This window comes from Leptodactylus fuscus, chromosome 5, assembly GCF_031893055.1.
Source record: "Leptodactylus fuscus isolate aLepFus1 chromosome 5, aLepFus1.hap2, whole genome shotgun sequence".
Classification (NCBI taxonomy): Eukaryota; Metazoa; Chordata; class Amphibia; order Anura; family Leptodactylidae; genus Leptodactylus; species Leptodactylus fuscus.
The window spans coordinates 11,526,316-11,542,810 of record NC_134269.1 but is presented as its reverse complement, the minus strand read 5'-3'; the positions used below and the strand labels follow the sequence as shown (position 1 = coordinate 11,542,810).

The window sequence follows — 16,495 nt, the reverse complement described above, 5'->3', positions numbered from 1 at the left end:
CGTCCAGTGGTGTCGCCGTATCCACCTCAAAATTCTGACGAAAAAGACAGCTCCCATTGAAATCAATGGGAGCCAGTCAGTTCTTTTTTCCAGGGGCAGTTTGTTCCAGAAAAAAGAACGTACATGCTCATTCTTCAGGCGGAGTTGCCTCACGAGTCCGCCTGAAGACACTTCCTCCTTCCAACTAGGCCCATTCATTTGGGCCTAATCTGGAGCTGAGTGCGCAACAGTCGCAGCTACCTGTATTTTGGACCGGACCGGAGGCCGCCTCAGGTTCCGGACCAAAAAAACACGAAGAACTTGGCCTAAAAGAACATTTTGCACAGTATAGTATATATACCTAGTATATTTTTTTCGATGACCATCATCTCCACCCATCCATCTTATTGTTCTTGGTCTTCTTTCTCAGCATGGTCCTGGCCATCATATTCTACATCTCCATAACGCACTTCCATGTTTGCTTCGGTCGATCTCCTGCTTGTAGTTTTCAGAGCTATCCTGTAAGAGGGTTTTTCCAAGATGGAGACATCATCATAGGAGGATTCTTCCCTATTCACACATCATGGGAAGAGCAAAAATATTCCTTCACCGAACAGATCCAACCCCTCGTCTGTGACTCGTGAGTGCCCATCTATAGCACCGCTATCTTCTGTTGTATATCTACCTACTTGTTTTCCTATGGACATTACTAACACATGTCACATTGTCTCTTGTATAGATCTATAATGGTTACCATTACGAGTTCACATTTAACATATCATTATTATTATTTACAAAAATCACAAAAAATTGTAAATTTGTGTAAATTTGATTTTGAAAAATATTGCTATTGTCATTTCAGAACCTCTAATGTATATACTTTTTTGAGTCCAGGTTTTGATCTATGTTTTGTTGGTCTTTTGCCCATAAACCCCTTCTGGGCCAGGCCTGAGAAGGCCTTGAGACCGGACATGTTGGTTACTTTTCCCCAAATTTTAATATATAATTAGGGTTGAGCGATCAGGATTGAAAAAGATCGGATTCCGATCGGCGATCGAGCAAATTTCAAGATCGCGATTGGCTGGAAAATGATCGGAAATCGGATTTTGAAATTTTAAGATCGGCTCAACCCTAAAAATGACTTTTCCCATAGAGAAGCTTTGACTAGGGTTGAGTGATTGGGATTGAAAAAGATCGGATTCCGATTGGCGATCGAGCAAATTTCACGATTGCCTGGAAAATGATCGGAAATTGGATTTTAAAATCGATCCTGAAATCTCAAGATTGGCTCAACCCTATATATAATATGCACGGTCTTGGGAAAAATGAGCATATACATTCTTTATTTTTTTTATTTTGAATTTATTTCATTTTATTTTTGTATGTATTTTACTTTGCTATATAATATCACTCTGGCTATAAAAACCCTAGAGGATGTCAAAGATTGGGGTTACCCCCAGTGGCGTAACTAGGAATGGTGGAGCCCAAGGTGAACTTTAGACATGTCATCTGTTTTTGGCAATCTGATTTTTCTCCATTCTTCCATTCTTTGCTCAGGTATAGCATCATTTCCTACAGTTGGATGCACGCCATGGTATATGCCATAAAAGAGATAAATGCCATCGAGTCTTTGCTTCCCAATACATCTCTGGGTTTCCACATCTTAGACTCATGTGCACATTGTTCCGAAGCTCTCTGGGGAACCTTCTGGACTCTGTCTGGAGGGAAGCATGCAATTCTAAACTATCAGTGTGGTAAGAAGATTCCTCCAGTTATCATTGGAGATGCCTTCTCATTACCTGCTTTAACAATGGCGACAGTGTTAGGAACCTACATGTACCCTCAGGTAAGCATGGTCCTATTACCTAACTTGTAACCTCTTGTAAAAATTTTACATCAATTTTATACAAATTTTCCTCGAAAGTATGACGGAAATCTGCCATGTTTTCCATTTCTACCATGCTTCTATATGCTTTTGTTCTTCTGTAGACCCTCCTTATTTTTTTTTTTTTTTGTTTCCTCCTATAGGTTAGCTATACAGCATCCGTACCCTCTCTGAATAACCGCCTTCTCTATCCATCATTCTTCCGGACCATTCCTAGTGACAACAGACAAGCCAAGGCCTTGGCTGCACTTGTTGCCTACATGGGGTGGAACTGGGTTGGTTTGCTGTCTCTAAATGAAGACTATGGAATTGTAGGCTCTCAAGTTCTCAAGGAGGAGCTTCAAAATCTGGGGGTGTGCCTAGCTTATCATGAAACTTTTGGCCAAGCCACCCCTCTAAACAAACTGAACTACATTGCCAATTTGGTCATCCAGTCATCGGCTAAGGTTGTTATAATATTTTCCAGAGATCCTTTCGTCCATCCCTTAATGGCCCTTCTTTTAGAGAAAGATGACGCCAAGCGAATCTGGCTTGGTACCGAAGCATGGTCAAGTTCCCCCTTTCTGGCCACCAAAAAGTTTAGTAAAATAATGATGGGGACTCTTGTACTGTGTTTGCACAAGATGGATATTCCGGGGTTTAAGGAATATGAACTTGCTCTTCGACCTTCTACCTCGCTTCCTCAGGACATCTTCATCGAAAATTTTTGGGAGCTAGTCAATAATTGTCATTGGCCGAACCAAAACACTACTGCAAAAAATGATACCGTGTGGTGCACAGGGGAGGAGAAATTGACCAGATTTAGGAGCCCCAAGTATGAGTATGATGAATTTGACTTTAGGGTACAGTATATGGTGTATAATGCGTTATTTGCTGTAGCCCATGCACTACATGGACTGATGTGCTTGTCTAGTCATGATCAACATGGAAAATGCCAAATTCAAAAAGCCATGGCATCTTGGCAGGTATGTAATAAAACTTTTACTCTACGAAATTTCAGAATCATAACATTAAACTGGGACTGGAGGTTTGACATCCAGTCCAGGTCTACGAGTACAATGCAATGGTCGCGCCATTCTTTTACAGCTCCCTTCTAGAGATGAGCGAACAGTAAAATGTTTGAGATTCGATATTCGTTTCGAGTAGCCCCTCAATATTCGACTACTCGAATCGAATAACGAACCCTATTATAGTCTATGGGGGGAAAATGCTCGTTTCAGGGGTAGGCAACATGCAATCAAATTATACTTACCAAGTCCACGAGTGAGGGTCGGGCTGGATCCTCCAAGAAGTCTTCTCCGTGCAGCGTCCCCGCGGCGTCTTCCGGCTCTGAATTCACTCTGCCAGGTATCGGGCCTGCGCAGAGCCGACTGCACATGCCCACACTACAAGCGGGCATGCGCAATCAACTCTGCTCAGGCCCGATGCCTGGTAGAGTGAATTCAGAGCCTGAAGACGCCGCGGGGAAGCTGCACGGAGAAGACTTCTAAAGGTAGGAGAAGAACCAGCGTTGATTGGCCGACTATAGCATTCGGCCAATCAATGCTGGTTCTGCATCAAACTTTTCCATTCGAATAGCGAGTAGTACTCGATCGAGTACAAGTATTTCGAATACCATAGTATTCGATCCAATACCTACTCGATCAAATACTACTCGCTCATCTCTAGAGCCAATGAATTCATCAACTAGGACATTATCGTTCTTTAGGAGCTTTCGTTTTCTTCTCCATTTACATTGTAGATTGTCCGCGCTCTAAAAGAAGTCAATTTCAAGAATCCAATGGGAGAAGAAATGTACTTTGATTCTACTGGAAACCCACCAACGGACTATGACGTGATGAACTGGCACAGGAACCTAGATGAGTCCATTACCTTGGTGAAGGTTGGGCGTTACAACTTACGTGAGTCTCAAGAGAATGATCTGTCCATGAATGTTACTTCAATTAGGTGGATCACTGGAGAACAAGAGGTATAACATCTGATGTAGAGTATATAGACCTAAACATGACAAATGGCTAACATACTTGCCAGGTAAAGAGAAATATTTTTTACCTCTAGATCCCCTACTCTATGTGCTCTAAAAGCTGCCCTCCTGGATTTCGAAAGGCAGCTCAAAATGGACAACCAATGTGCTGCTTTGACTGTATTCCATGTTCAGAAGGGGAAATATCTGATCATATAGGTAGGTTTCACCTAACAAGAGAAGACCTCCATCTGTCAGACTATATTCACATGACTATATTACTTATCGGCCAAAATGGTCCATTTTTAATGGTTATTTTGCACCCACTCAGTGTCCGTTTGCCCATTTTTGCCCACAGTGGCCCAACATTGACCAAATTTGGCCATATAGAATTGCATCCATGTACAGTAACTAGAGATGAGCGAACACTAAAATGTCCGAGGTTCGAAATCCGATTCGAACAGCCGCACACTGTTCGGCTGTTCGAACGGATTTCGAACCCCATTATAGTCTATGGGGGGGAAATGCTCGTTTCAGGGGTATGCAAAATTCGATACAATTATACTTACCAAGTCCACGAGTAACGTTCGGGCTGCATTCCCCTTGAAGTCTTCTCCCGGTGCAGCGCCCCCGCGGCGTCTTCCGGCTGGAATTCACTCTGCCTAGGCATCGGGGCCTAGGCAGAGCCGACTGCACATGCGTGGTCGGCTCTGCCCGGCCCGACGCCTGAGCAGAGCTGACTGCGCATGCGAGGGCATGCCCATGCATGCGCAGTCGGCTATGCCTATGCCGGATGCCTAGGCAGAGTGAATTCCACCCGGAAGAAGACGCAGGGACGCAGCGCAGAGAAGACTTCGGAAAGGTAAGAGAAGAACCAGCGTTGATTGGCAGAATGTATAGCATTCTGCCAATCAATGCTGGTTCTGCATCAAACCTTAAACTTCGAACAGCTAGTAGTGTTCAATCGAGTACGAGTATTTCGAATACCGTAGTATTCGATCGAACACCTACTCGATCGAACACTACTCGCTCATCTCTAACAGTAACGCATGGATGCCTTGAGTCCATGACATTGGGACCTACTCCTTGTCAACATCTCTCTGCTCAGGCTCTAGAGGGGAAACCTCCATTATGACATCCATATCCCCCCAATAAAGTAATACTATATAAAGAATATATATTTACTATCTGATCTCATTTGTTTTCCAGATTCTAGCAACTGTGTTGCATGCCCAAAAGAAATGTGGCCAAACAAAAATAACACTGTATGCATCCCAAAAGTTGTTGAGTTTTTGGCTTATGGAGAACCTCTAGGAATTACTTTGACGGCTACGAGCATCATCTGCTCGCTCATCACTATCAGCATATTGTGCGTGTTCATCAAATACAAAGACACGGCCATAGTCAAAGCCAACAATCGAGACATCACCTATCTCCTCCTCTCATGTTTGTCGATAAGCTTCTTGTGCCCGCTACTCTTTATTGGAGAACCTCAAAAACTCACTTGTCGATTCCGCCAAGGAACCTTTGGGGTCATCTTTGTCCTTGGTGTTTCATGTGTCTTGGCCAAGACGGTCATGGTGGTCATCGCTTTTAGAGCTACCAAACCAAGTAGCAACATGAGGTCATGGATGGGACCTAAAGTCCCAGCCTCAACCATTTCTCTGTGCACCTCCTTCCAGTTTTTTATCTGCGTCTACTGGATGATCCGATGTCCGTCATTCCCTGAAAGAAACATGAAGATTAAAACGGAAGTCATTATCTTCCAGTGCAATGAATGTTCAGATACCCTTTTGTGGTGCATGCTGGGTTACATGGCATTGTTGGCTTGTGTCAGCTTTTTCATTGCATTTCTGGCCCGAAAATTACCAGACAGCTTTAATGAGGCCAAGTGGATCACGTTCTCCATGTTGATCTTCTTGAGTGTCTGGATTTCTTTCGTCCCAGCCTATCTCAGCACTCAAGGCAAGTTCATGGTGGCCGTTGAAGTTTTTGGGATTTTATCCTCCAGTGCTGGGATTGTAGGTTGTATATTCATCCCCAAATGTTATATTATATTACTAAGACCAGACCTCAACAACCGACAGAACCTACTGGCTAAAGGCTCCACCAAGAAGACATAGAGTTGACCCTTTGTTTTCATCCATGGACCTTGGTATATTGTCTAAGCCTTCTTGATATGTCAGATAGAGATTGATGTGTTCTTGTCATGTTCTTGGATAGAATGAACCAGTGAATGGACAGTGTTTGATATTTTTGGGGATACGTTGGCAAAACTCCATATAAAGTAATGTATGAAGTTCCATTTTAACTTAACAATAAAGATATGTACTTTTGACCACCAGGGGGAGTCACTTCTTATCTCACTAATTTATTTTTGAGGGGCTATAAAAGGGCGCTCGGGAAAATAACCAATGGACAATTCTATGAATGGCTGCAAATGCTGTTGCAAAAAAAAAATATTGTGTTTCTAAAATTCTAAAACAATTGTCATAAAAGAATAGTACAGGTGAATATAAGAATATTTGTAATATATCTTATTAGAGAAAAATGCTTCTTTTTCCATTTGTTATCATTGCCTCTCTCTCCCTTCCTTCATCCATATTTGATGTAATTCGATTGTCCGTGAGGCTTGCTAGTTCATATCCACTCTCTGGATATGGGTTCTAATAGTGATAACATTTGGCTGAGTCAATGAAAGGGGGCAGACCCATAAATGGAAAAAGAAGCATTTTTCTTTATTAAAATGCACTATAAAGTTTCTTATATTTACTTGTATTATAGAAATATTTAAAGCATACCCACAATTGTAAAAGAAATAGTCAGAAATAAATAGTACATGTGTAACATCTCTGCCTGTTCGGGCCTCTGCGCCACCCTCTGCTCGCATGCTGCGGCGCAGGAGGCGTGTGCAGTTTGACAATCTGCTTAAAGTTTTTAGTTGCACTGTGTGAACACGGCTCTAGTCCTTAATTGGATTTGCACCACACCCGTCTTCTGCCTATGTTGCCTCTGTCCATTTAGTGGTTAATCTGGCCTTGCCCTGTGATTGACAGCTGCCTTCTGTGAACTCCATGGGCGGGTTCTTCCTCCCTATTTAGCCTTGGTTCCCATTCACACCACTGCTTGTTATTGCCGTGCGCATACCTGCTCTTACTGTCCCTGTTTTGCTTATACTATTATACTTGACCTTTGGCTTTCCTCATTGACTATTCTCTTGACTCCGATTTGGCACTGCATCGCTCTCCTGTTACCGAACCCTGGCTAGCTGACCTCCCTTTGTTGTTGTTCGTCTTGTCTGCGTTTTGTGTTTCACATATTCAGGGAGGGATTGTCCTCGTGGTTGTCGCCTATTACCTAGGATAGGGCCTGGCAATAGGAAGGGAAAGCGGGGGGGCTTCAGCTTAGGGCTCACTGTCTCTTGTGCCCCTCCCAGGGTTTAAAAGTTCTGGGAATTGCTGTCTTAGCAATTCCCTTACAACATGAGAACCTTTGTAATATATCTGATTAGAGAATAATGCTTCTTTCACCATTTATTATCTTTGTGTCTCTCTAGCAGTCTCCTACTCCATTACCATAGACTTCTATGTTAGAAGTAACTTTATTGCCTGTGAGGCTTGCTAGTCCATATCCACTCTGGATGTGGGTTCTAATAGTGACAACAGTTGGCTGGGGGCCACACGGTGGCTCAGTGGTTAGCACTGCAGCTTTGCAGCGCTGGAGTCCTGGTGTTCAAATCCCACCAAGGACAAAAAACCATCTGCAAGGAGTTTGTATGTTCTCCCCGTATTTGCATGGATTTCCATCCCATATTCCAAAAAAAAAAAAGACATACTGATAGGGAAAAATGTACATTGTGAGCTCTATGTGGGGCTCACAATCTACATTTAAAAAAACAAACAAAAAAACAGTTGGCTGAGTGAATGGAAGGGGGGGCAGTCTTATAAATGGAGAAAGAAGAATTTTTTTTTCTTTAATAAAATATATTACAAAGTTACTTGTACTGTGATAGGAATGTTTAAAGCATACCTAGAATTGTACAATTGTAGGTCATGACTAAATAGTACATGGCAATATAGCTTATAAGTGAAAAATGCTTCTTTCACCATTTATCTTTTTGTCTCTCTCCATCAGCCTCTTGTTCTATCTCCATCTCCATAGACTTCTACATTAGAAGTAACTTTATTGTCTGTGAAGCATGTCCACTCCTTGGATATGGGTTCTAATAGTGATTGCATTTGGCTGAATGAAGGTAGTGGGAGGAAAGCAGTCTGATAAATGGAGAAAGAAGCATTTAATAAGATATAGTACACCGTTTCTTATATTTACCTGTGCTATTTATTTACAAAAAGCCGTACACTTAACAGTCTGAGTTGGTAACTTATATAATAGACTTAAATCCACCTGCTGAGCAGTATCAGATATGATAGGATTAGATACATTGAGTCAGCAGATACTATGACTAATAATAAGGTTATCGAGTAGTATTACACATGATAGGCTTAGATGCAATGGCTTAGGTGACAATATCACACATGTTAGGCTTAGATACACTAGTATAGTGGACAATACCCCACAGGATAGACAAAGCAACTCTGTAAAAGTCTCCCCCCAGCAACTATGTACTATACTGAGGTCTTCTTATCTGGTGGCCCTGGCATGATCCACGACCACCACCTAGATGCCCCTAGAATAGGCTTATATACAGTGGCTCAGCAGATAGTATTCATATTATATCCAACAATATGGACTTATCATGTGATAATAACCTATAAAGCCTTACTACACATGAACAGGGTGTAGCCCACTTGGCCAGTAGATCTTAATACTACACAGGGCTTATATCTTTGGAATGGCTGAACAGATTTGGATAAATAAAACAACACAACGCTCAAGGTGACAGCGCCAATCAGATGATGGATGTTATGGGACTTTTGAGACCTGCTGTCCGGTCCGACGGGATGTCACTCACGTATGTCACCTGTTTGGACCCATGTCTTTGCCTTAGGCTACTGAGGTTGCTGCACGTGCAGCGAGGACTTCTGCAGAAACAAAACCACGGGAGCAGCAGGTTTGGACCGCGGGTGGTGTCAGACATTTATTAAATTCTACTTTTGTCTCTATTGAGGTCAGGGGTCCACTAGCTACATACTAGTTCTCTACTGACTGTTAGGGCTAGTTCACACGGGGACATGGACGCTGATTTTGACAGCGGATTTCGCGGCCAAATCAGCGTCCATACAATGTATCCCTATGTGAACTGCTCGCTTTTTTTTTTCTGCTAGCTCGCTAGCAGAAAAAGAAGCGACATGACCTATCTTTCAGGCGGAAGCCGCGCGCGCTGAGCCGCGGCTTCCGCCCAGCCGCAGCGCCCTCCATGTCGGCTCATTCATTTGAGCCGACAGCGGAGGTGAAAGCCGCGACCGCGATGGTCGCGGCGGGAGCAGTTCACATAGTGTGGACATTGTATGGACGCTGATTTGGCCGCGAAATCCGCTGTCAAAATCAGCGTCCATGTCCCCGTGTGAACTAACCCTTAGTGTAACGGGTCCATGATATTAGAGACCAGCGTATGTCTAGAGAGGATGTAATAATAAACTGAAATGATACAATGAACCCCCTGAGATGTTCAACCCAAATTGCAATAGAAAGTGGTCTTCTAGAGAGGTGGTCTTCTCAAAGAGCATGGTTAGTATGGAAAACTGAAAAGGCATCACAGAAAATGTGGTCATGTCAAGGAGGTGGTCTTGGAGAGGTTTCACTATTTTAGAACATGTTTCTATGATATGTGTACATGCAAATTGATCTTCTTATTCCAAACAGTATATACACAGTCCAGGCACATTAATGTGACCACCTGTCAAAATCCAGAATAACCCCCTTTGGCAGAGCGGACCGCTGCGAGACGTGCAGGAAGAGAGGGGATGTGGTGATGATGTCACTGGGATGTTGAGCCATGCCGACTCCAGTGCCGTGGCCAACTGCGCTAGGTTACGCGGTTGAGCATCCACCGATCGAGGTGATCCCCCAGATTAATTAGGTTCAAGTCTGGGGAATTTTCTGGCCAAGGGAGTACAGTAAACTCATCCTGGTGCTCCTCCAACCACGCACGTACACTGAGAGCTTTATGACACGTCGCATTGTCCTGCTGGTAGATGCCATCATCCTGAGGAAAAACAATTCGCATGTAGGGGTGAACATGGTCCGCAAGGATAAATGCATACTTGTGCTGATCCATCGTGCCTTCCACAATGATGAGTGCACCCAGATGGCTGATGACACGGGCCTTCTGCCATTGGTTAACGTTGACGTCAATAGTAGGCAGTGGTCACATTAATATGACTGGACTGTGTATATAGATACTTTCAACAAGGTGGAGTTGTTGATGCCAAAAACCCTCCCCCCTGCTCAAACCCAGTACCTGTTTACCATGACTCACCATCCCCTTCCTCACCCATCAGGCCCCTACAAGTCAAACCAGGCACAACTCTATACAGTAACATATACGGAGTACCAGGTCTCTTCTACCATCACATTTTGCCATATTTCTTTCTACTTATTTCAGTGACTACAAAGTTTCAACACCTATGAAGAAATCTCTGTATCCTTGAGGTTTGCCGTCCTTCTAGTCATTTCCTCTTGCATTACGAAAGTAAAAAAGAAATCTAAGAAGACACACATAGAAGAATCTTCCTGCAGATTTCTGGTGGACGTTCCGACATTGTCCTCATCGTCCTCCACCATCTGCAATGAGACTTTCCATCCTGCTCCTCTGTTTCCTCCACGGTAAGTTGAGCAGCCAAGAACTTTGCATGTTCTACATCACAGGGATCCAGATCTAGACCCATGACATGTTTGTTAGTTACCATAGAATTTCTTGTCGTGAGAAGAAATGGGCGGACTCTGCTTATTACACTCTGGTCTGAAGATCAATCTCAGACTGAACTTAATTTTTGGGTGGACCTCGTGACTAGAGATTGGAGAACCGCTTTGGGATGAGTTGAGCTGGAATGTTACAACCATTTCAACAATGTTATTACGGATATAGAGGATGAGAGTAGTAGTGAGGACACCGAGCTATATTATGTAAGGTCTTGGGTTATGATCTCGTATTCGACCAAACACAAGATTCAGGGGTTGGCCTCTTCACTCTACAATGCAAGCATTGTGACATGGATGCGCCCCCTCACAGTGTGACCATTGGGGCTCAGTTATAGGCCACTGAAGCCTGACATCACAGGAGGATGGAAGAGTTAAGAAGAGGGCCGAAGATGTCCACAATGGACACAAGGGAGCCCAGGAGACAGTGTTGATTAATTTTTTCACAACTCCTCTGTCCTCCGCTGACTATGTTCTGGGGTCTGTCCTGGAGGGCAAACCTCAGTTATTTCTAAAATGAATTTTGCAAGGTTCGCCCATCTCTGTTTTTAAATGGAAAGCCGACTTGGACACATGAGAATAAATCTGGATCATCGCGGTAATAATTTTCATGAACCCTTTGGGGGAAACACTTTGTTACATTAATATATCCAAAATTTCTGAAAGTTCTCACTCGTTTGCCTTAAGGCATTGTGTGCTGTAACCAATCTGCTCCATGGACTCCCTGCTACTTCTCCGGGCCTGGCGCTTATGTCAGAGTGATGCCAATGGACAGTAGGGGTGAGGAGCCATAGGAGCGGCCAACGAGGGCCTTCACCACTCTTAACCAAAACACTCATTGGTTATCAATAGAGATGGGCGGACTGATTGCTAGCAAACCAGTTTTGACATGACTTTTCAAAAGGTTTTGGTTTCTAATGAAACCGAAACCTTCGAGATTCATCTGGCGGGAACTAATAGGGTTGTGTAATATAAAGTTAAAATAAAGAAGAGAAGGAGGATCATGTGGTGTGCGGGGCCTAGTGGGGGTTCTGGCATCACCTGATGGCCTCTTAGCCAATCATGAGTGGTGGGTGGAGAGATGACAGTGTCACATGATGTCACATACACAATATAAGGCAGTAAGCAATAGGGCCATTTTTGATCCTCAGGACTATGGTGGGCCAGTCCAACACTGTATCCATTATTGAATAGCATTTTACTTTTTCTCTCCTTGACCTCTGTGGTTTATTACAGGGACTTGTTGGACGTCGGCAAATCATTGTCTTTACCAACCAAAAACTCTCTTCGTGAAGGAAGGAGATTCAGTCGCCATCCCGTGTACATACACCTATCCCGAGGACCTGAGTGAGGGGTCACAGATTGATATATATTGGGGAGAGGGTGATGGAAGAGACTGCTCTAATATAAGGAAAGACATCACAGACAGATCTGGTAATATAATGGATGAGTATAAAGATCGGATCTCTACAGTCCACCATCCTGATCACCGGATGGCGTCTCTCCTAATCCGAGAACCGAAAGCTTCAGATGGGGTCACATACTGCTGTACACCATCCAGTTCTTCATTACCATACTCTTTGTATATCTCAGATGGGACATCTCTGACATTTGAAGGTAAAAGTAGATGTTATATCACATTACAAATCTTGTAGATTGATAGAAAACTTGGCCATATCTGTAAATGGAAGAGGAGGAGACAAGAAGCGAGGAGAATTTATAGATCTGCGATGATCATTACTAGGGTTGAGCGATCATGTTCGGAAAAGATAGGATTCCGATCAGCGTTCGAGAAAATTTCACGATTGCGATCGGAATTCTGAACACAATCTTTTTAGGTGGGATTGAGATCGGGACTATTTCCCACAATGCTTTGCTTAGCCTTCACACTGAGTATACGCTCTGCTCATTCTGAGTGTGAAGGCTCCGCTGCGTTTCCATAGGAATGAATGGAAGCAGCCGGCACACAGCCTTAACCCCCTGCGCGCCGGCTGCCTCCATTCATTCTAATGGGAGACTAAACTAACATCTCTAGTAGCTACTTACCTCCGGAGATGGCTGCTCCGGTCCCGGTGTTCTTCTTCGCCTCATTGCTGCTCCACGCTGCTCTTCTCGCCTCGCTGCCGCCGCCTCCCAGGTTAGTGTTTAAAGAGCTAGGAAGGCGGGGCTTGTAGCTTAGGAGAGTGTGGGCGGGTACAGGGCGGGGAGACGTGACGTCTCCCCTCCCAGTACCCGCCCACACTCTCCTAACCCGCCCACACTCTCCTAATCTGGGAGGCAGGGGGCAGCGAGGCTAGAAGGGCAGCGTGGAGGCGAAGAAGAACCCCGGGCACTGGACCAGCCATCTCTGCAGGTAAGTGGACACCTGGGGGGACTAAGTAGCCAGAGGATTAAAAAAATCCTCTGGCTACTTAGTGATTCACTACACAGTGTGGATTCTAACAATTAAAGCGTTCAATTCTTAGATTCCATGCTGTATAGTGAATAGGATTGCTCTTAAAATCCGATCTCCGATTAGTAAAAAAATCCCATTGACTTGCATTGGGATCGGAATTGGGATCGAGATCGGGTTCGAATGAAAATTGATCGGAAATCGGATTTTAAAATCGATCCTGAAAAGTCAAGATCGGCTCAACCCTAATTAATACTTATGTTAATGAGTCTTTATTTTTTATATACTTATATATTGATAAAGTGAATTAAAGGGGTTTTCTCTTGAACATAACCAGATTTAGATTTGTAGGCAATTAATAGTTAAACAATTTTCGTAAATAAATTTGTTGCAATTCTTGGCAATTCATGATGGCAAACGGCAATTCTACAACAGTTTCTGCAACCTTTTTATATGTACTAGTGGGGATTCCGATAAAAATCTAAATTTTTGAGTACAGGAGGATGGCGGATCTTTGTATCAAAGAGAAAATGTCATATATGGTTTTATAAATTTCTCCCATTGTAAATATTATATTCTATGTATAAAAACACTCAAAAGAAATATAAAAATATCATTAAAGTAAAGGAGATACAACATCGATGGATGTATCTCCGTATATGGACCAGATTTCTTGGCGTGATCACAGGTCCTTATACGTGACCTCACACCATTCTACTGTGACCTTCCGAACTTTTGCGGCTCTCCTGTCCTATAAAAACATTATGGGTTCCGTTAAAGATAAGTGATGGTCAGGCTGAGAAATACACACAAACCGCATTTCTCAACCATGTTTCTCGAGAGTGCAATTCAGAAGAGCCACGATTAGGGGTGAGCGTTCGGGATCAAAAATGATCAGATTCCGATCGGTGATCGAGTAAATTTCACGAACGTGATTGGAATTCTGATAGCAATATTTTTAAGTGGGATTGAGGTCGGAGGTTATTTCCCACAATGCTTTGCTACTGGCCAAGCATTGTGGGAAAATCTAACAATATTAGTCTAGAGATGAGCGAGTACTATTCAAAACTGCTGTTTCGAATAGCATGCTCCCATAGGAATGAATGGATACCGCCGGCACACAACCTTAACCCCCTGCGCGCCGGCTGCGTCCATTCATTCCTATGGGAGCGTGCTATTCGAAACAGCAGTTTCGAATAGTACTTGCTCATTTCTATTTAGCTACTACTACTACTACAATGTACAGTCTTCCCTGCTGTGTCATATACAGGACTCTGCCATATCTGCATTGCAGATGTAGCAGAGTCCAGTATACAGCACAGTAGGGAGGACTGTACATTGTATTAGTAGTAGTTAAATTAGCTACCAGCTATCCCAATCACTCAAATTACCTGCACAGATCCGCTGCCGCTGTTGCTCGCCATTTTTCTCGGTCCGATTCTCTCTCATTCACTGGTCTTCAGAGCGCTACACGCACCCCTGCCTCTCAGGTTAGTGTTACAGACCTAAGAAGAAGGCGGGGTTGTGGCTTAGGAGAGTGTGGGCAGTTACTGGAAGGGGAGACATGAGTGATGCACTCACGTCTCCCTGCCTTGTACGTGTCTACACTCTCCTAAGACATACCAAGCCCCGCCTACTCCCATAATCTCTAACACTAGCCTAGGGAGGTGGGGGCACGCATGGCGCTCTGAAGGCCTGTGAATGAGAGAGAAGAAGAGCGAGAACAACATGCAGTGGCAGTGGCAGCGATCTGTGCAGGTAAGTGGACACCTAGGAGACTAAGTAGCCAGAGGATTTATTTTTAAAATCACTACACAGTGTGGAGTCTAAAAATTAAAGTGTTCAATTTTTGGACTCCATGCTGTATAGTGAATAGGATCGCTTTTAAAATCCGATCTTTGATTATTAAAAAAATTCCATTGCATTAGGATCGGAATTGGGATCGGGTTCGAATGGAAAATGATTGGAAATCGGATTTTTAAAACGATCCTGAAATCTCAAGATCGGCTCAACCCTAGCCACGATCCAATAAGGAAACACAACCAACCCACAGACCAGATTTATTCCCCCAACTATAGCTATGAGAACGACCCTAATACGTGTATATCTCATGGCTTGTCTTTACAGGTGGGGAATGGTTATCTCAGGTGGAGGAACTGATGGTTGTCCCCGGAGAAGAGCTGATCATCCCCTGTCATTATCCAATGGAGACCATGGGAGAAGCTCTAAAAGTGACCTGGTATATTGGAGATGTTTCTGAATGTGAATATAATGGTAAAAAGGTTTACACTTGGCGCTCAACACAAACAATTGGGACATCTCCATATTCACTGGTGAATTTCCCTAAAGATGTCTCTTTGCGTATACACAGTCTTCAGAGAGATGAACTCCCCTATTTTTGTTGCCGTGTGACCACCAGATCTACAACAATTGAAAGTGAATATGGAACAGAGCTGATCATCGCAGGTAAAAAATATTTTGTATTGTGTAAGCCTACATTCCCAAGACCATGGGTAAAAGCGGCCCTAGGGACTGCCATATTCATTGATCCCTCATATATTGCATTGTATACGGCGATCTGTAAAAATGGACAAAACTAAAGCATTATTTTCTTTTCTTGCTTATATGGCAACATCGTATCCCTGTCCCATATTGGGCGCCAATTCTCGATCAGTATGTCTTTGATGTGTTGAAGAAAACCCATACAAACACAGTGAGAACATACAAACTCCTACTAGATTTTGTAGGACTCCATTGCTACAAGACCATTGACCATCTGTGATGGTGGACTGTCAAAATATCGGTCATGTGAATAGTCCCCATTCACAGACAGTAAAATTAAAGGGGTTGTCCCATAACAAGGATCCGATCTATACTGCTAGTTTATGTGGATATATGACTTTTTCTAAATACATTGCTTTATCAAAACTGCTTTGTTTGGCCGCTATCTTAATTTATTCACTTCATTGTTTACACTCAGTTTCTATGGCCACAGAGCTTATCTGCTTATTTCCCAAGTGATGTAGCTGCCTGCTCCCAGTGGGGGGAGGGAGGGGCTGAGTGCTCGGCAGCAGCTCTGAGCTGTGCATGTCTCTGCCACAGACAACGGAGCTCCTCAGATAGGAGAGGGGGAGGTGAGAGCACCGGGATTTCTGAACTCTATCTTCAGCTCTTCCACATATCAGCCGATTTAATTGAATTTGGCTGATAAGGGCTGAGGTAGGGAGTCCGGTACCTCTGTATGTAATGCAAGCTGACTCAAATCCAGCTCTGCTACATCAGCTTCATACTGTGGTAATTCATTTACAACCAATCCCTCATTACTAACTGCAAACATAGCAGTAGCAGAGCAAGTGAAACCCCGCCCAGCAATGTGCCGAGAAAACCAGGAAGTGAA

The 16,495-nt window shown here is 43.6% G+C and overlaps 1 protein-coding gene across 1 annotated transcript; it reads left to right on the top strand.

The window, feature by feature from the left end:
* Positions 1 to 410: 410 nt before the first annotated feature.
* LOC142204419 (extracellular calcium-sensing receptor-like) lies at positions 411 to 5,950 on the top strand. Its single transcript, XM_075275731.1, has 6 exons — positions 411 to 619; positions 1,537 to 1,825; positions 2,008 to 2,829; positions 3,606 to 3,833; positions 3,923 to 4,046; positions 5,037 to 5,950. The coding sequence occupies exons 1-6, from the start codon at positions 411 to 413 to the stop codon at positions 5,948 to 5,950; spliced, it is 2,586 nt and encodes an 861-aa protein (XP_075131832.1).
* The last annotated feature ends 10,545 nt before the right edge of the window (positions 5,951 to 16,495 follow it).

Coding starts and splice junctions, on each gene's coding strand:
- LOC142204419 (XM_075275731.1), top strand. CDS start 411: ATGGTCCTGGCCATCATATTCTACATCTCCATAACGCACTTCCATGTT. Junction 620..1,536: donor CAACCCCTCGTCTGTGACTC/GTGAGTGCCCAT, acceptor TTCTTTGCTCAG/GTATAGCATCATTTCCTACA. Junction 4,047..5,036: donor GGAAATATCTGATCATATAG/GTAGGTTTCACC, acceptor TTTGTTTTCCAG/ATTCTAGCAACTGTGTTGCA.